Genomic DNA, 24,883 nt, shown 5'->3' with positions numbered 1-24,883 from the left:
AATTGTTGAGAGAAGCCATTCATTACTTCATAAGTATCAAATATTTTGTAAAACAGTTTTTCCAACTTATGTAACTACTGTGTTAACCATAAGCTATTGCACCACAGAAGACTACAAATGCTAAACAAAATGTAAACAAACTGTAGTTAAAAGTTACAAACAAATTCAACATTCCTGTTAGTATTATAAAACAAATTCAATATGCTGTTTATTTAGATGTAGGAAATGCACAAAATATGTACTCAGACTCCTATCTTACATCCTTATAGATAGGCAGATCAACAAGAGGTATCTGTGCAGCTACTTCCTCTCTTCAAATACAAGGTTTCATATTATACACAGTTTTCTAAAATGTCCATCAAACACAGCTGAAGTTGTAAAAAGACTTTAGCTGTCCTAAAGGGAGACTTAGTAAGACGGTTAGTTCACTGTACTAGCTGTAGTTAAATCTAATCATACAATACCTGGGGCTAACCTAACTTCTGGGGTCATAGACTGGTCAAGCCGCTTCAACACCTCTATCAACCTGTTTCTAAATACTGCTGTGGCCACTTTGGAAATTAGACCAAGGAAATAAGCATAAGAAAGCCTGAAGGACTGCATAAGCCAGTAGGGCTTCTGGAGTGAAGTAGTCCTGTATGTAAAGCTAGAGGAACTCTGCCACTGCAGACAATTCAGGCAATCTTTCCAAAGAACTGAGCCAACAAATTAAAAATACACCCATGTTCCATCAATACCATAGGTGACATCCCCATTTCTGTGTGAAGAAGTACTATTGAAATTAGCCATGTTCGATGGTTGGAAAAAAAGTTGTTTCCTTGCTTTACATTTCTACAACTTTGGGATTCTATTAACATATTGTTCAGCCCTTTTCAATAAGCAGCCTGAAGTACATGTTCCATTATCTAGTTTCAGAGGGAAAATAATGATCCAAATACCGGAACAACCTAGCCTGCTCTGTTTTTTTTTTTTTTTTATCACCAACAGGTTAAATGTGGCATTTTATTAATACATATTTGTTCACAGAGCTACATTTATTTTAATTGCACCTATCTGTTCATTTTCAGGGTAGATTTATTTATTGGCGTGTGTGTTAACAATTTAACTGCATTAGAGCCAATGGACAAAATTAAATCTAAATGGCATTTCACTGTGTGAGATGCCAAGCTTTACTGAGCAGCATTAGGGGGCATTTGCACAGATGTGTGCCTTATGCCATTCATCATTCAGCTTGTGTCATGACCCAGTTACCAGCAGTGACACAGAGGAATAGCAGGCAGCTGGGCTGGGAGGGTCAGCAGCACAGACTGGCGAAGACCTGGGCAGGGCCCTGGCATCAAGCCAAGCAATCTGGACCTCCAGTGACTGCAACCTGCTAGTCAGATACCACCAGCCCATTTTCATAACAATCCTTCCATCTGCATTTTGCTATTTATGGAGCCAATGCAGTTGAAAATCTACAACATCATATATTTTATTTCCCTTGGTCTGAGGAGCCAACACAAAGCTTCCTTGCTCAATTACTAGAGGGTCTAACCTTTTGGTCACACAAACAAAAACTAGATTATTTATTTGCTAACAGTAACAAGGACACTACTGTGCTTTTGCTACTATGAAATGTCAATGTCATTTCCTTGATAATTAAGCAGGAGTCCATATGCTAGTCTCTATTTCATATTATATTGCTAGCTTTGGTGTTTCTTTTCCCCTTGTTGTGGTTTAAGCCTTACATAAATGGAATTTACCTATTACACTATGTATAATACTTTCCCCAAGAAGAATTATCCAATATAATGTTTCATCTTACCTATTTGGTATTAGTTTTCATACTGTCCTTACAACTAAACTGCCTGAGAATTCTTTAAGATCAAGCAGTAAAAATAATGATGCCAAACATGTAGGAAGGGAACAAGGTTGCATTCGTCTACATCCCCATGAAATTTACTGCTCATGGACACAGCTGTTTCCCATCAAATGACAACATCTAAAATTGATAAGGCATGAACTCATAAATGCCTACGTATTGCTTAGTATAAAGTTCTGAAATGGTTGGAAAAGGTAAATTATCCTATATACAAGAAACAGAATGGCTCAGTGCCTGGACTACTGGTATTGAGTCCAATCTGTCCAGTATTGGCAAGTCTGAACTGATGGGGGAATGTGGAAAAAGCAGATCTGGAATTGGCTCAGGTCTAGAGTGGAGTGAAAGTATAAGGTCTGACAGGCAGGGATAATAAGTAAACAGGGCTGGTCAGAAAAGAGGCCCTTCAGTTCCCTAGGCAACTCCTCAACATATTCTTAGTGCTATGTCCCTGGGTCTAACTACGAGCCAAGAATCTGGCCTTCTGCTGCCTCTGCTTCAGTGGAGCTGGAAAACATTAGGGGTGAGAAAAGTGATCCCTGGTGGTATCTGACTAGCTGGTTGTAGTCAGTGGAGGTCCAGATTTCTTGGCTTGATGCCCAGCTCCTTACCAGTCTGTGCTGCTGACCCTCCCAGCTCAGGTGGCTCCTATTCCTTTGTGTCACTGCTGATAACTGGTAATGACACACAAGCTGAACGATGAATGGCATAAGGCACGCAATTATTTTACTTTTGACCAGAGAGCTGCTGCCTCACCCTACGTGAAGCTCGTCCTCTAGTCCCATCACCACTCTGCTATTCCATACAAGATTCAGCCTTAAGCACAAGTTCTCACATGCATAAATGTTCCATCTCTCAATGGTCACTGATGGACTGGAAGACAATAAAACTGGGAATTGTCTCAACTACAAATATCATTCTTGAATTCCAGTTAATTAATTGTGCTAAAGTGTTTGATCGCTGATGATTGCTACATACATGTAAGTCATGACACAGAAATTCCTTTTGCTGTGAGAGTCTGAGCTTGCTCTTCCCACGTGTCATACAGATTCTGTATTTTAGTAATTCTCTCCAATAAGTAGGACAGTAGGAGACCAAGTGGGAGCAAATGGAGCTGCAGATAAATAGACCAGGCAGAGCAAAAACGATTGTAGTTCCATTACTGCATATAGCCCTGGGCACAAGAGGTAGGCTAAAAAGATTCTGCCTTGGCAAGGTCCCCAGAGTGTAGCTAAATTACACAGGATAGGTATTGTGAACTGGATAAGGCTCTTACAGCAGCCAGCAAGAAAGTTATATATCACCAACTTTAAGTCAATAATTTCCTCACTTAACAAAACAATGGCATGCATAAAATGCCCTCCAATATTTTTTCTCTACAATTTAAGCAAGCTTTGAATTATCATCAATCTGCCATGATTACATTCTGCTAAAGAGATTTTTTGGAAAGACTTGTCCTAGTTATTTATGGTGTCAGCAGTTTTCTCTATTCAGACGTATAGGCTTAAAATCAGAATGTACTTAAGCATTTGCCTAAGTTGAGGGAAATGGTTTAAATAGTAATTCGAACAACAAGCTGTTTTGACCAAAAGAAACCAATTTTTTAACATCTATTTAAATTGCCATTTAGTGACTTACAAATTTCTCTCTGTTTGACTATTATATACAATGTGCCAGTGTATGGGTTTGTCTCAGTTCTTGCTTTGTGGACTATTTTAAAAGCATATACTTTTAACTGAGAAGTAATTTTGCCACTAAAAGGAATGATACACTTCAACAACTAATCAGCTTTGCAGTGATAATCCTTTCTCTTTTTTCTTTCACTGAACATGGTTTATCTCTATAAAAGTTTAAGCTGAACGATTCTAAACTCTCCAAAAAAAACCTAAGTACAAGGCAGAGTGGGGTCTGAGTCCCATATAGTATTGCTGCATTTTTCAGCATCAAGGGAAATCTCATTCACAGAAATCCCAGCTGTCCATAAGAAAATAGGGCAAGACATCAAGAAAGGTGACCAGAAGCACATGGGGTAACAAGTTGCAGAGCACTACTGTTAATTAACAGTAAATGCTAAACTAAATTGGAATTAACTGCTATCATTGTCAGCGAATTCACATGCTTTAGTATAGAATGCTAGAGTTTTTCCTTATGAAAGAATCAGTCACTTGTTGCCTTTGTACCCAGGATAGCAGGATGAAAATAGCAAGCACTGTCATGACATGAATCATGCAGTTATGTATCAAGAATGGATAAGCAGAAGGTCTATCAGGATCTGCTGGTAGATCTTTGGTGATTTGTAGTTTGACAAGGGACTCTGACAGCAAATAGTTTAACAATTGCATCTGCTATGGTTGGCCTTGTGCTAATTGAATACATCTCAGGGTCAGCATTAAATAGTCACCTTTGCCTGCATCTTTATGCAGCTCTGTGGGAATGTTTTAGAATACTGTGTTAGGATTTCTGATCTGTAGTCATTATATAGTCAGCTGCATGCCTGATGGTGTGCTGCTGAAAACTGGCACAGTCCTGAGACACCATTTTGTATCTGACTCTAGTTGGTGGACCTTGGAGCTCTTGTGAAAAACAAAGTAGATCCTGCAAGTCTTAAGATATCCTGCTCATATCCAACCTAAACCAGTCATAATGTTATAACAACTTCATCTCTTCCCCTGAGAGTTGACTAAAGAATGAATTATTTAATACTGAAAGATATGAGTGATGCATAATTGTCCTACTTCACCATTTATCTTCCCTTGTCCAAGCTAGGAAGTGTGGGAATGCTCACTGGGACAATCTTTTCAGACCTTCTGCTTAAATTGCCAAAAATCTCTTGTTGCTGTGCTTTAGCCACACACCTTACCCCTCCCTCCCTTTGCAAATAGGGAATAAAAAGCAACTTCAAAATCCCATCAAACATCTTCAAATACAGTGTCAGGTAACAGACACGGCTCCTTTGCATTGCTCAAAGAGGCAGCTCATAGTATGTTAAATACAAATAAACCTCCTAAACCTCATTTTAATGGAAATAGTATTAAAACAGTACCAAAAACTCATTTTCACTTTTACGTGTCATAACACTTTACAGTTTTGTCATTCCTGCACTCCTAAAATAATGTGTGTTCATCATTTCAAAATTGAGTACACATCACAGATGATGCTGAGATTCACTTTTCATGTAAATTAGACATCATGCTGCCAGGCAAAACAGTTACCAGTGGCAGGTAAATTTCTGCATTGGCTACAAATCAGTTCAAGCAAGCAATCACAGCCATGAAAAAGCTCCTGCATATGGCAGTTCTATGTCAGTTATCATTTATAATAGCCACAGATAGTGTAGCCAGAAATGTATAAAATATTTACCACCCCTCCAAAAAAGACTGCAATCTTATGCATACTTCCCTAGAGTAAGCCTGAACAAACAAGTAGGCTTTACTTCTGAGTAAACACTTATAAGTTTGCACTGTAAATTAGCAGCCATTACAACATCCTTTAGAAATTCATTTTACAATTAAATAATGTGTTGAATGAAGATGTATATCCTTTTCCCCTTCTGTACCTCAATCCAATTAATTTCACTTCATACATATGAGTTTTACTCTTTTTGTTTAATCGCTAGCTCCATGACATTCATACTCATTCCTTTTTTTCTGATAAAAAGGCAGAATACAATCCTTTTAAATAAATGAATGACTGGATGTTGTAAAATGCAACCCCACTCCCTGTGGCTGCTTTCTCCAAAGTGAATAATAACCATTTCTTAAATCTTCTTCATAGGAACAACATATAATATCCCTGATCTTTATAGCTACGCCTTTTTCATCTTCTTCAATTCAGTAATATTTTTGCAATGTAGTGAACAAAGCTGTATAATATTTGAAATATTTGGTGGAAGCACCATCATGGCAAAATTATTTTATCTCTGGCTATACTACCAATCTTCTTTGCAAATCAATCTGAATTATATCACTTCATGCCTGAAAACTAGTGTGGCATAGCAGATTAAACAAGGAACACTTTGGTTTGAATTTCAGTTGTGACATGACATTACTACGCAATCCACTCTCTCTTAGCCTTATTCTCTTTATTTGCAATACAATGAATAATGATACTAACTTACAAGAAGAATCTAAGACAGAGGTGTTGAAGCTCTTTTAGCCAGAAAATGAACTCACAAAAGCTCTTGGGAGCTACATTAAAGTAGTTGGCAAAAGAGGAGGGACCAACATATCAAAAATAACAGCATCCTCCAACTTCCACTAACAAATGCTCAGGACAAGAATTTCAATGTTCTGAATAGTGAAAATCATGCTCCCCCCCCCCCCCACAAACTACCAACCGATCAATGGTCAAGGAAAGGAGGTGCAGCCTAAAGAGAGGGCACAGACATGTGAGGGCCCTGGAAATCCAGACTGGGACTCTGAGAGGCCCCAGTCAAGCCATGAGATTCCACACTCCTGCTATAAGATAAGGAACAGAACTGGAATGCACATGGTGTACTGCTTTAGGACCTTCAAAGCACTATCCTATTAACATCTTAGCACTGTTCAGCCATAAAAGAACCCCATTTTGTCCAAAGGGCTGAGCTAAGCCTATTTTGATGTCTCTAGTCTATGATGGCTCAGGTCTTGGGAATTCATCTTTTTCCCCAAGTGGGATATTGCCAATTCTTTCTCTGTTCTGGGTAATTACCTCAGGCTCCTTCACACATTCCCATAAAACATTGGTGCTTTAGTGATCAGTGTTGACTCCAGCCAAATTTGCAAGCACAACAGAAGTGGGGCAGCACTGGGTCCTGGGAAGATTGATAGGAGATTTATACATGAGGGCTTATAGCTCTGCACCAAGTATGAGGCACCAAATTCACTCTCTAGCATCTCTACTAAGCCATTCGAGCTACTAGTGCTACGAAGCATGGCCCATCAGTTTCAAGAGTGTGTACTATATGAATTATTCGACTGATAGCATAAAGTAGAGGCAGACAACAGTTTTGAGACTATGACATTTGGCAATTTAAGAAACTGCCCTGGGCACCAGAACTAAACGGTCATGATTCAGATGAAAGCAGCCACTTGATATTTTTACTTCCTGCTTTAACTATTGGCTGGTATGGAAATATTGATGGTGGTGGTGGTGAGTCTCACATCAGAGGCATTCATGGGGAAAGCAGACTGGGGAACTAGAAGATCACAGTTTGCTTTGAAGCAATCCCAGCTGTCAGTAAGAAAATTTGTATTTTTTTAAATAGTAAAAAGTAGGAAAGAGGTGGCACTTTGAAAGATGTCTGAGTGCATTCTGATGCCATGGATTCCTAACCCTGGTATAAAAGCTATCCTTATATATCTTGCAGGGAAAATACATAGAAGAATCCATGGAAGAGAATATGTACTTTTGGGCAAATCAAAGAAGATATGAAGAGTTTTCAATAACCTTTGACAGCAAAGGATGATTGCTATGAGTTGCTGAGATTCTCTGTCATCTTTCTTTCATCTCTCAGCAGGACTGGGTCAGACAGAAAGGGATGCTAATTGGTTTGGCCTAAATCAGGAGAAATATCTTCTGTTTTCTTAGCATTGTTAGAAATTTTATCAAACATAAAAATATAATTCATGTCAAGACAAAATGTAATAATGCTGAAGGCTACTCTGAAATGGTAGAATTCTGTTGCAAAATCTTATAGTGCTGTAACATCTGGAAGTTTAATGCTTTATTTATATCATATGAAAGTACTGAGTGGTCTATATAATCCAGAAAGTAAGTTTCTTTTTCTGCTTTTCCTGATCATGCAAAAATATTGTCCTTTCTATATTAAAATCTCCTTCTCTATACCTGTTCTATACTAAAAAAATCCACTACCTCTCATTGGATTTTCCCTATTATACTCTGACATGTGCTTAAGTTAAAGTTGTGTATGTTCATTGCTTTGTTACTTTGGACTGAAGTTCCAACAATAGTGAAAAACTTGAACGGCAGTGGCACTGAATTGACAGGGAAGTCTCAGTGTTTTGGATGAAAGGTCTCTCATTCCTCATAAAAGAGTCACTTCTTTCTCTTGCCTTCAAAGCATACAATGTTGTGGCAAGAGGTTAAGACAGGGATAAGATCATGTTTTGTATCCCTCTGTTGTAAGGTTGTCCAGGTATGACAGTCATAAGAGAGACTCTAGAGTGAATTATTGATGGACTGCTGAGCCGTTTCAGCTAGGGATGGACGGCTCTGTCTGTCATTTCACTGTTTTCACATATTCATTCATAAGTCTGTTTTGTCCCAGTTTTGTATTAGTCTTCAATTTTTGAAGATCATCTGTAAATGTAATTTTTCCCCATAAAGATTTTTATGTACTTTCCCATAAAATAACAATTTCTAAACTCTCAAAGTACACACATTGAAATGTGTTTTATCGTAAAATAAGCATTTTTACATGCTTTTGATTCATAGTTGAGAAAATCTGGGTAAGTGCAAAATCCAAAGGATAGCTGCATTTTGACCTACGCATTTTGGGGAGTTGCAAAACAGGTCCATTTGCCTTATAATGTATATCAATTGAGATTGTAGGAAGCTTCTGTTCAACACACTGAATGCAACTGCTTTATTGAACAGACCTTTGAACAGAATTCTGGAATCACGTATCCATCTTGGTGGGACTAGGCAATGGAATTTGCCACTCATTTGGCTTCAGAAGTCAGTCTCCTATGGCTCAACCCTCCAGTGCTTAGTAATGAGTCCATGACTACTTTGAATGCCGCTCACACACAAAGCCAGTCTCAGTATGACAGCATATAATTGGAACACATCTGGAAAGTGCTCACAGGGACACATGCATGGAGTCGTGCTGTCCCTGTAGCATGACTATATACACAAATACAGAACCTATCATTCCCGCTTCGCTTATCTGAACTGCTTACCAGGAGAAAAGGAACAAGTGAACAAATATTTAAATAAGTGGCTTAATCAGCTTGTGTTTACTCACTTGCAGGCATCCTCTAATTTGCTGAAATTATTATTAATATGAATATTTGCTTTGAAAAGTTGTAAGAGTTACAGCTAGAGCACCAGTGCAGGATAACTTCAGCTTATGTTTCTGTGGGAAAGAAATGCATGCAATACAAGGTGCTCAAGCTGTGTACCTCAGTCATGCTCTGCTCTGCTCTGTGAAGACAGCAACTAGATCACCAAATAAAAGCAACATACTTTAAGGCACTTTGCCAGGCTCCTGAAGAGTGGATCACATTATTAAGTCCTTCTTGTTTGTTGTTTGCTTCTGAAAGTAAAAATGTGGACTAACTCTGATACACAGAGTTATGGAGAAATTACTTGGTATAAGACATCTTAAGGATGCAGAACATTATTACATATAAAGTTTGTGAAACCTGGAGTATTATATTTTGATTATGTTCAAACCAGTGCAGAGCTCTGAGTTAGCATGCAGAACCATCACTTTGCTCTGCTCAAGCATCTCTACTTCTAAACACAACCAGAACATGATATAATCAATAAGACAAATGAATCTGCGGGAATGAGCATTGGCTGTACTGCATACAATGACCTTTGGACATAACAAGCAGTGTCATGCAGTTCCTCTGCTTGTGTTTCCTCTAATTTGTGAAGTCAAGACTTTGTGAGCCTCACAGACTTCACTTTAGGGGAGCTGTGCTTCATGTTATACGGAAAGCATGAAAAGTCACTATGAAGTATGAGTCCCTAGAGATGTCTTAGTTGCTGCTTGTTGATCTAAAGTCAGCTAAAAGTAGTGCCTATTTCAATTAACCTTTCCATTAGGTGCCCTCTGGATGGGTTAGACTGCAAATCTACCATTCCCAGCCAATAGCCATGGCTGGCTGGGAATGATAGGTGCTGGAATCAAACACACCTGGGGAACACCAGGTGAGGCAAGGATATATAGGTATAGGTGCATAAATTGCAACTATAACCTGTCTGAAAAAAAATGTAGTGATTTTCACAAGGAGAGCAGAATTCAACTAATGAGTTCAAAGAATCTCTCCTGAACAACAATAGTCTAAGAATGATTTCAAACTAAAAATTGCAATATACCTGGAATACTCTGTCTCCTTACAGCCAATGCTCCTTCAGGTGGTTTTGTCTGGTTTGCAGATTTAGTATAGGGACTCTCATCTGAAATACAGAAAACATTGACAATTTTAGTTTCAAGGTGAAACCAACATTTCAGCTGACGCCCCAAATGAATAATACTGCTGCTTTACAGTGAGAGAGAAAAATACATGTTTATAAAATAGGTCTGGAATTAGAAAACTGCTACATTTCCATTACATGCTCACAGCCATTTCATAGCTTATTAATCCTCCAAGAATGAAAGCAAAGCATAATGCAGAGCCAGTACAGCGTGGTGATGGGAGTGCTGGAGTGGGGATCTGGGAGAGATGGGTTCTGCTTCCCACCTGGCCATGAAACTCACTGGTGATGCTGGGCCAGCCTAAGCATCTTCACAGGGTTGTTACTGTGAGAATAATCTTGAGGGCTGCCTTGAGTTCCTTGAAAGAGGAAGAAAGGTGGGGTGTAGTAATAGCAGCAGCAGCAGCAGCAGCAATGAATGGCTGCCGAGTGTAGCTATGTTTAGGGATTCTGAATTTATGGATAGTAAACATGAGACAAAGAGGGCTGTGTTCTGGCTACCTGTACTGTTGCTTTAGTCACCTTCTGCATATTCAGCTTGAGAAGTGTGTGGAGAGAGGAAGCTCTTCCCACAAAGGCACACTTTGCACACAGAAGGCAAAGACAGTGGTGGCTGAGGCTATGCAGCGAATACAGGCCTCTCCTCACGTAAGCGAGGCTTCTTTAAAATATGGGAAGCCTCCACACGTATTCCTTACAGCTTGTCCTCATGAGGTCTTCATTTCGTTATTCCTGCCTCATAGTTCATTATTATAATGGCTGCACTGTATTTATATCCTGCCTTTTTACTTCTTCTGAGGAACCCAAGGTGGCTTATATATCTCCATTTTATCTTCCTAACAACAACCCTATGAGATAAGTTGAGTTGACAGTCTGTGACTGGCCCAAAGTCACCCAGTGAGCTTCATGGTCAAGTGGGGACTAAACCTGAATCTCCTATGTCCCCAGTCCAACACTCCAATCATCTCACCACATAGTTCTTCTTTAGATATCCTGATCCCTTGGTGAGGGCTTTATGTTTTTCTTTAAGAGTGAGGAAATTTGTATTATTTGTAAAAGTCAAAACAAAACAAAGAAGCAAAGCAAAGCACAGCACCTTTTTCTTCCCCTTGTATAACTGCATTATGCCGCTATAGCATAGCAGCTCCTAGAGATTATGCTGTGAAAAAGCAGTAAGGGAAATACGCGATTTCTCTTGAAACTCAATTCTGTGTCAAAACCAAAGTAGGTGCAGCATACTAACAGACTGACCTGTTGTTCGATTAGTAAATGAATATTACTAATTAGGAATGGGTTATTTGTTTAAAGAGCTGAATAAACATCTGTAATCATGACACGGCTTGAAAACAAGTCAGGCCACTGGTTTGTCCATTCTGATTAGCAGCAGTTGTCCAAATAGACAACTTCCAAACTAGAATGAACCTCCAGCTGGTGGGCTTCCAAGTAGGCCCTGAGTAGGGCTTCCACTGGGGCCCTGAGTTACCCTTCCTCAGGATGGTCTCGAGCAAAGGAAGACAACTCAGCCTAACCTGACACCTACAACACTTTGAATAAGCTGGTCCTCAAAATTTACACATCCTTTGCATTCTCCAATAGCAAATACAGATCCTCTCTGCAGTTTCACTGACCCATCTGATGCTCAAGGAAAAACTAAGCATTGGCGGAGGGAAGGTGCTTTGCCAGCCTGGTTGGGTATTATATCCAGAATCAGTAATGAAACCACTGAGGGTGGGTGGCAAGAATGGAGCATCTTGCTTGCCCAGCTCCATACAGCTGGTTGAGTCGCGGAACCAGCACCATTTTCTCACTGAGCAGCTGTTTCCTAAGCAGTAGGGAAGGTAAGAAAAAGACTGCAAGGGCTTTAATCCTCTCTGCACCCACAGTACTCTGGAAATACCTGAGAAGCAGCTCTGTATGTGTGTTAATTAGTGTTAAAGGTGTGTGCATGAGCAGGAGAGGGAGAAAGAGAGGAAGCCTCACCCACTTTTGAATTTGGCTATGCCCACCAAGGACATGTGGTTCCAAGAAGCTTCAGGCAGAGGGAATGTGGACACTCTGCTCCTGCTCTCTGCCCTCACCAGCACCTGCCCGTTTTGGAACTGTACTACTTAGAAAGTGCATTGAAGAGAGGCAATCTGAAATTGGGATACAACTGGCAGGAGAAAGATTAAGCACTTCTTCCTAACATTTCATCATTCTCAATTATGCTTTGTGGAAGTGGCTTTTGAAGCTAAAACATACAAAAAAAGGGAAAGAACATTGTTTACATTTACATGGCTTTGCATGTAACATGTCGTTTGGCTCAAAGTCATCAGAGGCATCAATAAAAAGAAGAAAAATATGCAACTTTGTTAACTGTTGCAGCTTTAATTTTATGTCACTAACATCTTCAGCCCTTCCACTGTGAAACTCCACTCATGCAATAAGTTGCTGCAGCATAGCCTTCCCCAAAATGGATGGAGAAGACAATATATTCTGTTCAGAAAAACATAAAGTAGCTCTGTTTTTGTAACAACATGTAGATCTTTTTTCACATCAGTCATTTAAATTTCTTTTTATAGGAGCCCTGCAGATGGACCGTTCAGATGGAACATTCTGAAAGGTGCTTTTAAGTGACAAAAGCCTGTTTTAAGACATGCATCAGAGCTACTTAAGCCTGATATGGCTGGGGATCAGGCTACCTGAAAGCCTTCCTTCTCTATATGAGCCTTCTCTATATATTCCTTAAGATCTTCTGCAGAGGCCCTTTTTCAAGATTGTCATCATCAGAGGAAACCTTAGTGGTGAAGTGAGAGAAGGTCTTTACAGTGAGTACTCCTAGGCTCTGGAAGTCACTTCTGAAGGAAGGCAAGGTTCCTTTCCTCTCTGCTATCCTTCTGCAGCAAGCAACGACTTCTGTATTCAAACGGGCCTTTGGACTGTTTGTGGGTCTACTGGTTAGATGCAGGTTTTATTCTGTGATTATCACATGTTATTGTACTTTAACACATTTTATCTATTTAAAATTGCTTTTTGTAAGCCATCTTGAGTGCCATTTTTGGCAGGCAGGCAGGAGTATAATTCAAATAAATAACTAAAACAGCATGACTGAAGAAAGTTATGTCCAGGGAGGCAGCATTAAGGTTACCTGATCACTGCCCCTGACTACCAAGGATCAATAAACTGTCTGAGAAAATTGCACAACTGAATAGTGTTTACCGCCCTTGCTCAAGAAGCAGTAGAATATCAGAAAATCAGACTCTATTGTGGTTCTCGAGTACCTCTTAATGTACCTTAAAATATTTCTATTTGCATTTTCCCCTTTGAACTGGAAGGACCAATTAGTTTTAACCATATGCATATTTACATGCTTTAAAAATAAATGGATAAAGATATCAAAGGCTAACATTATCTCAGCTGGCATCCCAAGATGAGAAAAAAAATCAGTAGATTAATATAAAAACCCTTTTAACTGACCCTCTTGAGGTTTAATTTTTCATTTACTGATTATAGCATTTATCATTTGCAACATCCAGAATTCCTTTGGAAATTACTTCAAAGTGGAAAAGCAATTCATTTTCATTCAATCTGGTGAGAATTATTTAAGATCATATCTCAGACAAAAAGCACCATACATGATACAACAGTTTGCCACCACCAGCTCCAATGTCTAGTTACATTTCATATACCTCTTGCAACTTACTTAGACAGATGGGCAAAGCAATCCTAGGGTGGAGGTAGGGAAGTGCATGATGGAGGCAGCCTTGCTGGCTTGAATCAGCCAAGGGGGAAGGAGAGAGAGAGAGTGGGTGGATGGGTTTCCGTTCTGGAGGCAATAGGGGGGAATTTTCTATGACAGATCTCAGGCTGATTGTGTTGGGGTGTGTGCCAGGAGTATGTGAGAAACCAGGATCCATGGAAACTTGCTTGCCCTGATACATCTCAAAGCATCCTAATTTTGCCCCCTGCACCCCTAGCACAACACCACTAGAAATGAAGTCCACTGCCTCCCAGGGGAATAACCTTTCCAGGTGCTTCTCTCTTTCTACCTATGGATAGCAAGGTCCATAGCATTTTATGGCCTTTCATATGCTCTTCCAGAACCTTAAGAGTACAGCTTTAGCAGTTTAACAATAAGTATTAAAACAAGCTACTGAAGGGGTAATTTTTTAGGGAAGAGTAGATTTCCTTGATTCCATCTTGCAAATTTACCCTCCTTACAATCGCATGTGTAGAAATTCTAAAATAAAGGCTGCATTTCTCTCAATTGTATTCTTAATTGTTGTGATCCCTTGAACTCAGAAACATATGAACACTCAGTGCATGGTGGGAGGAGGGTCAATAGACAATCTCCACCTTCGTCTTTCTCTGCTCAGCTATTTTTGGCCATTGAGCTCAGGTGCTTCAGAGGAGGAGGGGAGAAGACTTGAGTGCTGGCAGGATACTGCATGTCCTCGCAGCCCAGGTCAGCTCTCCTCCCCATTCTCTGAAACTCCCCTTTTACCCTTCTCTCTGAGATGTATTTCTTGATTCTGGAAAGGCAGGGAGCACTGTTTTTTCTGTGCTGCAGTGAGCTGGAGAAGGAGAGTGCAGATTCTCAGCTCTGAGATTAGAGCTTTGTCTCCAGCCTTGTATATGAGAATCCAAGTTATCCTACGGTACTCCTTTCCCTAGACAATGTCCAGGAGTATAGGATTGCTGTCGAAATCTGGAACCAGCAAATGTGCATGTTGCTCAGCTTTCCTTTCCTTCCACTTCTCTTTTTCTGCTTCTATGTTGCTGATATACAGAAGTGATATATGATATTTCACTGATGAAAGACGACATGTATGAGCAAATAATCACACAATCATGTAAGAGGACAACCAAATGAGAACTAAACTACATCCAGAATCCCTTTCCTGTCATGTTCTATCAATGTACACAAGCACTTGACCGCATTAGGAAGTTCTGAGGGAAAACAGGAATGGAAGGGAATGCAAGCTGTGATAGTTTTCATGTGTGCTGAGGTCTCCACAAGTCAGGAAAACAAATCAGAAGAAATGTACATTCCCAGGACATTGGTTCATGGTGCAGACAAATGGGATCATGTAACTCAGAATCCCAAAAGCAGTGACGTGTACCTACCAGCAGTTCCAACTAAGTGAAAAAGCAGCTGTTTTGCATATAAAAGGTCCCAAGTTCAGTTCCTGACATCTCCAAGTAGGGTCACAAGAAATTCTGTCTTAAATCTTGGAGAGCCACTGTTGGGACTAGATATAACAATGGACAGACTTGGTACAGGACATCTTCCTGGGTTCCTGATACAGCCCTGAGATATAGTAACACTGTTCAACAAAGCAAGCTAAATACTCATTCACTGAGAAATATGAAATGATATTTATCTAGACAAGCAAATACAAAGATATACATAAATTTACCTTTCTCAGCTCCAGAGAGGTCATACTGCAAGTGTCTACATCTATATCAACTTCTACAGTGCCAATAACATTACTATGTAGATGAATTTCCTGAGATATATACTTTGCATTAATAGTTTTTTTCATATTCCTCTGGCTGAAGGATTAGACAGCCTGCGATAAACAAATAATTTCCAGCAAGTTGTTATGTTATTCTGAGGCAACTGTTGTGCCATCAATTCCCTTAACTCAATGACTACAAAAACGCTTTTTATGTGGCTGCCTACAGTGTGGCTGCTGATAGGAAGACAAGACACCTAGCACATGTTTTGGAGAGTAGATGTAAAATCTACCAAGAAAAAACTACCTTTTGTTAATATTTTGGTAGGAAAACTGTCAGTAGCATTAGTGCTTTGTGAAAAGCTATATTTCATGGTTGATTGCTGTTTATTTTTTTGAAAAGTGTAATAACTGGATAAAGATATCTGTATATTTTGTCATCAAATAATTTTGCTTGTATTAACTGAGTTGGTACAGGATCGCATTGCTTAGAAGCTTTACAAATCATTTATTTCGAAACAATATTACATTCTTGAAAGGATCATATTAAATATTTTTCAATAGGATCTGTATTTTAAAAAATGTGCTCAGTAATTTCCCTTCCTTCTGTATCACTCATGTATGATGTAACAGAAAATAAAGGCTTTGACAGACATATTCAGACACATTACCAGGAAGTTTATGGTGATCTCAATAGATAAATGCTAACAGTTTATTCTGAAAAAGCAAGATGACAATAGATTCCTTCTGAAAGCAATGTATAAAAGAGAGGCCTAAACGAGGCTCTCCTTCTGATGTTACCTTGTGGCGCATAGAACTGCTCCTTGTTCCAATAAGATGCCATAGAATGTCAGAGGTTCACAAAGCAATGTTATATTTACAGGATTCCATGGCATGCTCACAGGCAGAAATCCCTTACCAACTCACATGGAAAGTAAGTGCTCCTGACCTCAATAGGATATTCCTAGTATCTATATCTATCTATAGGATTGTGCTGTCAGTGACCACATGGCTGCTCGAGCTTTACTCCTCTCATAAAATGGGTGGAAGAGAAACTGGGAGACTAAACTGTACTGAAACTGCCATTTACTGCAAACAGAAGCTTATGGTGGGGACAAATTTCTGAACTGGACCTGGGATCTTGGAGAGATCATTCCAGCATGTGAACTGAGCTCAGCAGTCTGTTTTGTAGTATATCCTCGCTGCAGATCATGTTAATGAAGATGTCAGACATTATTCTCTCTTTTGCTCTTTGGTTTCCATCACAAAGTACATAATTTTACAGCTAGCAATTTCAGAGTACGTGTTGAAGTGCCTATTCAATGCTAGTGCTAATATTCATGAAAATATGCAAAGCCATGGTAGTAATATAACATTTTTCAAAGAAGACTCTGCATGGTGTCTTGATCAAATAAAGAAAAGTACACATATAAAGAGGAAATTTCTAGCCTTAATGTGTGCAAAGTGCTATGGAGATTAGAAGTAGGATAAAATGCTAAGTATAATATGCTCATGAAGTGGATGAAATATTGATGCAAATGTAATTTATGATGACACTATTTCCTGAAACCTGCTGAATAACTGCCTGTATCTGAAGATGATTTTGAAACTACATTGGAATTAATCTTTTTAGATAAATGTGAGATGGACAACTCTAATTTCAATAAAAAGAGATGGACAACTCTAGTTTCAAAAGTTTACAATTAAAACAGCAAATTCAAACTAATGTTTTGACCACTGTTAATACATTGTATCCTCTATCCTGGAGAAAGTAATAAAGAAACATACAGGCAGGTTATTTTATCTTAGATGCATAATATATATAGCCTGAGTTGTCTGCTTCATAAACTTGTTAAATATCAACAATCTGTTATATACATAAATTGCCCTTTCTTGCTCAGGCTTGTCAAGTATCTGTGGAAAATTACCAATGATGTGATCAATCACCTTCTATTCTATGGTTCAAAGAGTCCAATTTTAAATAGCTAGTAGCTCCTAATGCAGTAACTTAAATAGTTGCTCTAATATCAGATTTAGAAACCTGTACTCCAAAAGTTATGGACCTTAGAGTCTATCAGCTCTAACCATGGCCAACCATCAAAAATCCAAAGTAATCCAAAATATCTGAAGGGCACCAAAAACACTGAACTAACACTTAACATATTCATACTATAATCCCAAATGCAGAAAAGTACTTGCACAGGGTTATTCCTATTCCTTCTGTTGTCAACAGTGCACAGAAACTGTACACTAGGGGACAGTGCCTTTAGCTATTCCCAAAAGAAATGCCAAGACACAAAGACTGGTTCAGACAACCGGGTACTCATACTCAAGGGGATTGTCATCGAGCTGAGGCTGGTTGTTCACACATGGTTTATCATGTTGGTGAACCCAGCTGAGATAACAAAACCATAATGAACAACCCACAGTCCAAGCCCAAAAACAAACCATGGCTTATCCTCATAGGTTGCCTTCTGTTGCTGTAAGTCCCTTCCCTACAACCTGCAGCAGGAAATTGCAGGGAAGCAGATTTTGGCTAAAGTATCTGTCAGGGATGTTGTATTTGTATCCTGTATTCTAGATCCTGTGTTAAACAAAGGGATAGGACTAGATGAACTCCACAGTCCCTTCTAACTCTGCTCCTAACTGGGCATTCTCTAACCTGTTCAATGAATATGTGCCAGGTAGGAATGGTCAAGCCACGCCACACCCCATTCCTTTTCATTGTTTCATGCAATGCACCATACATGTGGATGAGCATCTGCAGAAGACAGCCTCTGTATCTCTAGAGGTTTTCCACATGAGCAAGAACCCTACTTTCCCATGACTGTATTATCTATCCAGTGCTCTCTTTCAAGTGCTGCCACCATCTGAGCCAGGTGGGGTAGTGAGCATGGAGAAGGCACTTGTAATTGGAATGCCCTATTTCTACAGGGCTCTGGGGTGAGGAGGGATCATTTTGGTACACAGGCTGCTATCATTTCTGTGCCAGTTTTATTATTCCAGGTACTTTTAAGCCTTTAAAAGATGCTAGATCTGACTTTTCAGACTGAATTTAATTTCTATTTTAAATGTTTTGATTGTATCTTTGTAGTGATACTTTCAAAATAGCTCTGCTTTAAAACACTGTGAAAACTGATGTCAAAGAGTGGTACAGAATTTCTTCATAAACACATTAAAATGTCTTTCAAAATTGCCTTTAATTTTAATTATTTTCTTCTAACGTGAAACACTTTAGCATAAAGAATGTTAGCTTATCCAATAAAGAACTACTGCTAATAAAATAATAGATGCAATAAATTAATAAGCTAAGGCAATTTTACATGCTTTCAGTATTTATTTTTTATATATTGATGAGCGTGCAAATGTTCACTTGATGTCTTTAGCACAGCATGCTACAAATCATAGCATACTACACGCCATGTTCCTACTGTGGGTATGAATTTTGGGCATGGGAGGAGTGCATGCATCCTCATACCCTGGAGCACAGTCTTAATCAGGGGCACACTTGATGGTTTATTTCATTTCAATGCTGCCCAAAAGCCAGCGCTCACTGGAAGGTCCAATTTTACAAAGGTATGGACCACAAATTTATTTTACTCTAGTTCATGCTACAGTAAAACAAACTGCAAATCTCACCTATATGCTAGGTGAACAGCATGACTGTAATTTGATTCCCCTGGAGATGGTCCAAGTGGCAGTCTTCATGGCTGACCACCAGAATAATCTCCAGTGGAATCAAATGTTTCCAGGTTCTGAAATGCTCCTGTCTATCTAGAACAGATCTGAGATCCTCCTATGAATTAAGAGCCATAAAAGTGTGTGTTCAGGCTCTAACTCTGTCTTCCCAGCAGTCCTGTTGTGTTTTGGTCTGACCTTTAAAAATCGAACCCCCTGCACCAGGTTTCTGGCTCTTGCTTGTCAACTGCCTCAAACTCAGTGCTGGCATTTTGCTGAATTAGCTACTAGTCTGTAGAGTATTTCATTACTGACAGCAAGATCTTCTAGGTGTTCAATTACCTACCAGTAATAATGCTCATTGTCTCTTTAACTATAGCACAAAATCCACCGAGATCTAGGAATAAAAAGTTAATTAAAAACCGAATAATCAGACTACGACGATCAAGAGAGGCTTGTTCCTAGAGAGAAACCTGGATGAAAAAAATGTAATGCAAATGAGATGTTTTGTGTTGGTTACATCACTAAATGAGACAAAAACATTTTCATTTTAAAGCACCCAATTAATTCAAACTGGATACTATTTCAACTGTGACTAAACTGCCAGGGCAGAATTTGGAATCCAGAGCAATGAAATAGTACTTTCTCCATTAAATATTTTGAACATGAGAGGAAGTAGATGTAAGCTGATGACTCTTTCTTGTAACAATTGTTACCACTAGGCAGTTACATGGAGCAGTACTTTGAAAGCTGAGAACAGAGTACTTTTGCTGCAACCACAGCTAAAAGGAATCTTTCCTGCTTTGGCTGGATCAAGTTCAGCACTTGGTTACACGAAGGAGAAAGCAATAAACGGGAAATTGTTATAAGTGTGGTGGTTGTACCAGGCAAGAGGCAAATTTCCAACAGGAGGTCTGAAGGGCAGATAACACAGATAAGCCGTCAGTTACACTATGTAATGCCAGCATCATGCAGGAGTTCAAGATCAATAGCACAATGGTTCAATCACAGCGCACTGCGAGAGGCAAAAAGCATTAGAGTTGATTGAAGATAGTGTTTCCAACAACATTGAAAGACAACGCAGGCTTATATTGCCAGAGCTCCCTAAGCCCCATCTAAGGTGCATCTGAAGTTCTTTACAGGTCTTGCTCTGAGGAGCCCCTTCTTCTTGAGGAGTGTTTTTTCTATTCAAGCACATTTCTTCAAGGACCCCATTGGCTTGTTCTTGAAACACTGAAGTTCTCAGGAGCTAGGTGCTTGCCACACCTCTGCCTCAGCGGAGGAACTCCTCCTGCTATTCCTGGAACCTTGAGGAGCATGGTATTCTCCTTAAGGGCCCAGCTTTCCCAGTCTCTTGCCATGGGTGATCCCTTGGTGTTGGCAGTCTCTGGAAGCTCTAGAACACCCTCAGAGGAGATACCTCCACTAGGACCATGACAGGATTTGTTCACCTCAGAACCAACCTGTTAGACATACTTCTTTTTTTCAAACAAATACCAGCTGGGGTGAGGAAAGCAAGAGTATGGAGACATTCTCAGTGGCACTCAGAGTTGCTATGGATCCAGTGAAGCTTGATTTGAGGCAAGGATGCATCTTATCCTATTACAAGTTAGGAAACACTCTAAATTAACAAGCATGCAGATAAGAGAACATGGAAGGGACTGGGAGCAGGATAAATTTTATGCAATTGTATGCGAATAAACCTAGGATGGGACTTCACAACCAGAAAGCCAGGAAGGATACTTACTCGTGACCTTTTACAATCCAGAAAAGGCAAGTGTGGACCTGTCTCCCTGATTTGGATATTTTCCCCAACAATTAAAAGAAATAAAAATAAAACACAATAGCTACAGGAGTACATCAAAGAATTTTAAAGATCAACCTTTACCTGTGTGGATCACAAGAAGCTATGGATGGTATTGAAAGAAATGGGTGAGCCTCAGCACTGAATTTTCACAATCTGTATTGTGAACAAGAAGCTACTGTTAGGACAGCATATGGTAAAACAGAGTGATTTCCTATAGGAAAAGGCATCATCCAAAGGTGCATTTTTTCTCTCTATCTGATCAGTCTATACACAGAATATAAGGGCAACTGGGTTAGGATTGGAGGAAGGAGACTGAAAATTGGCAGAAAATGCATCAATAATTTAAGACATGTAAATGATATGATGTTATGTGCATAAAGCAGCAGCAACTTGAAACAATTCCTGATTAAAATTAAAGAAGAAAGTGCAAAAGCGGGGCTTTGGCTGAACATTAAGAAAACAAAAATCATGACCATAGAAGCACCATTAATGTCAACAATGAAGAAAATGAAATTATGGAAGATTGTTCATATGTTGCCTCAACTATCAATTCCAATGGAGACTGCAGCCAAGAAATTAGAAGTTGACCGAGACTCTGAATGGCAATAATGAAGAAATTAGCAAAGATAATCCAGTTTATGGACATCTCACTGAAGACCAATTGTGCTGAGGATCACTATATATGGAGGTGAAAGCTGGACAATGAAAAATGTTGACAGGGAGAAAATCAGTTCATTTGAAACATGGTCCTGGAAGATCACTCTGTGAATTCCTTGGATTGACAGAAAGGTGAACAAGTGGATCCTAATCAAACCAGTCTGAGTTTGCCTGGGAGACAACATGACAAAACTAATGTTGTCATTCTTTGGTCACATCATGAGAAGGTAAGATTCCCTGGAGAAGACAATAATGCTAGTGAAACTCTAAAATAGAATCAACAGAAAAAGATAGAGACCACCCTTGAGATGGATGGATTCCATAAAGGAAGCCATGGTTGAGTTTTCACGGACTGAGTACAGCTGTCAAGTACAGGGCATTCTGGAGCACATTCATTGACCGGGTCTCTATTAAGTCAGAGATGACTGGGTGGTGTGTAACAACATACCTTAAGAAAAAAAGTAATTACCTATATTTTCCCAATTCTATTATAGGCATTTTCTGTTTAGTATGCCGTAAGCCAGAAACTGTGCTAATTTGTTTCCTGCTCTGTTGAACTAGATAAGCTTTAATCTAAGGTCTTGTGAAGTCAGCTTGCAAGTTCTTACACATATTATTTTGCAACTCGGGTTTAATAAACATGTTGATTAACTTGCAAATGAGCTGCGAAATTTGAAGAGTTGGACTATGATTCAATATACTTTTCTTTCATCCAGCAAGTTTAAATCTGCTCAGTTTCAGACTATTTGCCTTAACTGGCAGTACCTATGCTTAGGAAACCAGAATAAGTAAGGGTGAAAGAGTTTAAAATCAACATTAAAAGTTTTGAGGATGAAATAAATGGGTGTTCTCCACAAAAAAATGGGAGGTGGGGTACAAGAGATTTAAGCTGGAGTAGGGAAGAAGGAGACAGATGTAGTTGGGGGCTATTTTAGTAACATTCTTAGTACACCAGTAATAAAAAGCTGATCCCAGATACTGTAAGTTGGTACAGTACCAGTTACATATCCTTGAGTTCTTGCTATAAAATAAGGGACTAATAGTTATGACTTTGTTCCATAGTTATCAGCCTGAAAAAATATATCCCAGATCCTAGTAGCTAGCATCTAGGCTACAACAAACTGCTTCCATGTTCCCACAACTATTTTGTAGGAGTTTTCAACATCCATGTACTATGTATCTGTACCAACTGATCATTGAAGCTCCCTAGTGTTCTCAAGACTGCATAAAGCCGTTCATTTTTAATGAAACGGAATACTAGGAAAACATAGAAGTAGTTGGTTGCTATGCTTAAAAAATTAATATTAGATTTTTTCCTACTCAACTTCCTTTAAGCTAGCAGTTAAGCACCAGAAAGTAGACTTGCTGCAAATAGGGAAATTGGAAAAATATGCAATGGAGTCCAATGAGACTGAATTTCTTCAAAAAAAAAAAAATCTGACTTGTAGATTTGTGCAGTAGACTGGCTTTTCCTGAGATGTGCAGACTATCAGACTGTTAAATGTAATTTTATGCTCACTTATTCAAAGAAAAATGAAGAAATACAATTAAGCATACTAAATGCACATTTCCCTCATAGGCTAAAAAGTGAAAATATAGATTTTTGGAAAAATTGTGTATGTGGGGTGTTGTGCATTTGCAGGAGAGCAAATTTGCACAACTCTGCAATTTTGAAAAGATTTACAAATGCATCTAGGTAAACTCTGATTTCATCAATGAATGGAGCGTGGAACAAAAAGGCAGATTTAATTATGTCAGTACATCATAGTTCCTCTAAAATTTTGAATCTCTTCAATTGTGTTCTACACTTGAGAATATAGGAAGAGTGAACATAAGAGCAGTCTTATTAGATCAAATTAAAAAAGGTCTCTAGTCTAGCATTCTGTTCCTACAACAGGCAATTAGAGCTCTTTGAGAAGCTTACAAGCAGGACATAAGTGCAATAATTATGAGAGCCAGTGTGGTGTAGTGGTTAAGAACATGGGACTGGGACTCAGTGAATCTGGGTTCTAGTCCCCGCTCAGCCATGGAGCCAACCGGGTGACTTTGGGCCAGTCACAGACTCTCAGCCCAACCTACCTCACAGGGTTGTTGTTGTGGGGATAAGATGGAGGAGGAGAATAATATAAGCTGCCTTGAACCCTTGTAGGAAAAAGGCAGGATATAAATAAATAAATAAATAAATAGTTTTCTGTTCTTTCTTCCCAGCTGCTAGTATTGAGTGGCACAATGCCTTTGATCGCAAAGGTAATATATAGACACCATTAGAGGTCTTGATGTCCATTGACCAAGTGAAGTTCTTTTGCTTTCAGTAGAAGTTAGTCACATCTGACTTTAGCTAGATCAAGGCCAATGTCTTTGTTGAAGTATGTATGGTTTCTATGTCTTAGCAGGATTCTTTTCTTTTATTCTGTCCTCTTACACACAGCCACAAAAATACAGAGCATTTCCCAGCAAAAAGTATAGCATCAATTCAGAACTGTGTGCACTGTAGGGGAAAAATTGACAAGCTCCTCATAAAACATTAGACCTCACTATCTAAAGGTATAAACTATGTTTATATTTCCTTTCACTTCTCTTCATAAAACTTGGAAGTGTACATTTTCAGAATATTTTGAAAATGACCCCACTTTGATTTGGAAGAGCCAAGAAGACTATCTGAGGAAGTTTGTTCTGTCTTCCATGAACTCTGATGTGAGGAAAATAATTTATTTGGAAAGAACCAATTAATACATTAATTTCCTCAAATAAGAAATCACAAGAGAAAATATTTGCCAAATATAGTGTCTAAATTCCATTCAGTTTTAATAGAAAATCATTCATGCCTCCATCATATTTGAACAGCAGCATGTGACAAAGAAAGCTTAAGTCAAAGGCCAAGCTCCAAAGATCTGTTTCAGGTGTACAGAAGGATTGAGGGATGTGCAATGGGATTTTTCAGTATTTTCTTGAAATAACAGACAGCTATGCTATTTCCCAAATGACTTTTCTCTGTTTTGAAAGTGGCTTGCTATGTTGCATGGTGTTTAAAGAACACAAGTCCAAAGCCTCCTTGAGGGCAGGGAGCTAATTAAACAGGTGTTCTCGGATCTCTGCTTATAAAAGCTCACTACCACACGAAATATATATTGTTTTATCTTGCTTTTGCTAAAAAGACTAACCTGGGCACACTTCTAGCATCCATTTGTTTGAGATGCCATCCTATTGATCAACATACATTTTTCAGAAGAGCTCTCCTCCAGTTTTGCTTTTTGCTTTATCCCCCAACTTATTAATACATAAAATGTTGTGCTA

At 39.0% G+C, this 24,883-nt stretch overlaps 1 protein-coding gene across 1 annotated transcript in view; it reads right to left on the bottom strand.

Moving 5' to 3' along the window:
• GRIP1 (glutamate receptor interacting protein 1) overlaps window positions 1-24,883 on the bottom strand; it is a 244,900-nt gene that overhangs the window by 80,516 nt on the left and 139,501 nt on the right. Inside the window, exon 2 of the mRNA XM_044423123.1 lies at window positions 9,911-9,991. Coding sequence (XP_044279058.1) covers window positions 9,911-9,991 — 81 coding nt within the window. The remainder of the gene's footprint in view (window positions 1-9,910; window positions 9,992-24,883) is intronic.

Source organism: Varanus komodoensis, unplaced genomic scaffold, assembly GCF_004798865.1.
Source record: "Varanus komodoensis strain SLA01 unplaced genomic scaffold, ASM479886v1 scaffold13_1, whole genome shotgun sequence".
Taxonomy (NCBI): Eukaryota; Metazoa; Chordata; class Lepidosauria; order Squamata; family Varanidae; genus Varanus; species Varanus komodoensis.
This window is presented reverse-complemented; position numbering and strand designations above follow the sequence as displayed.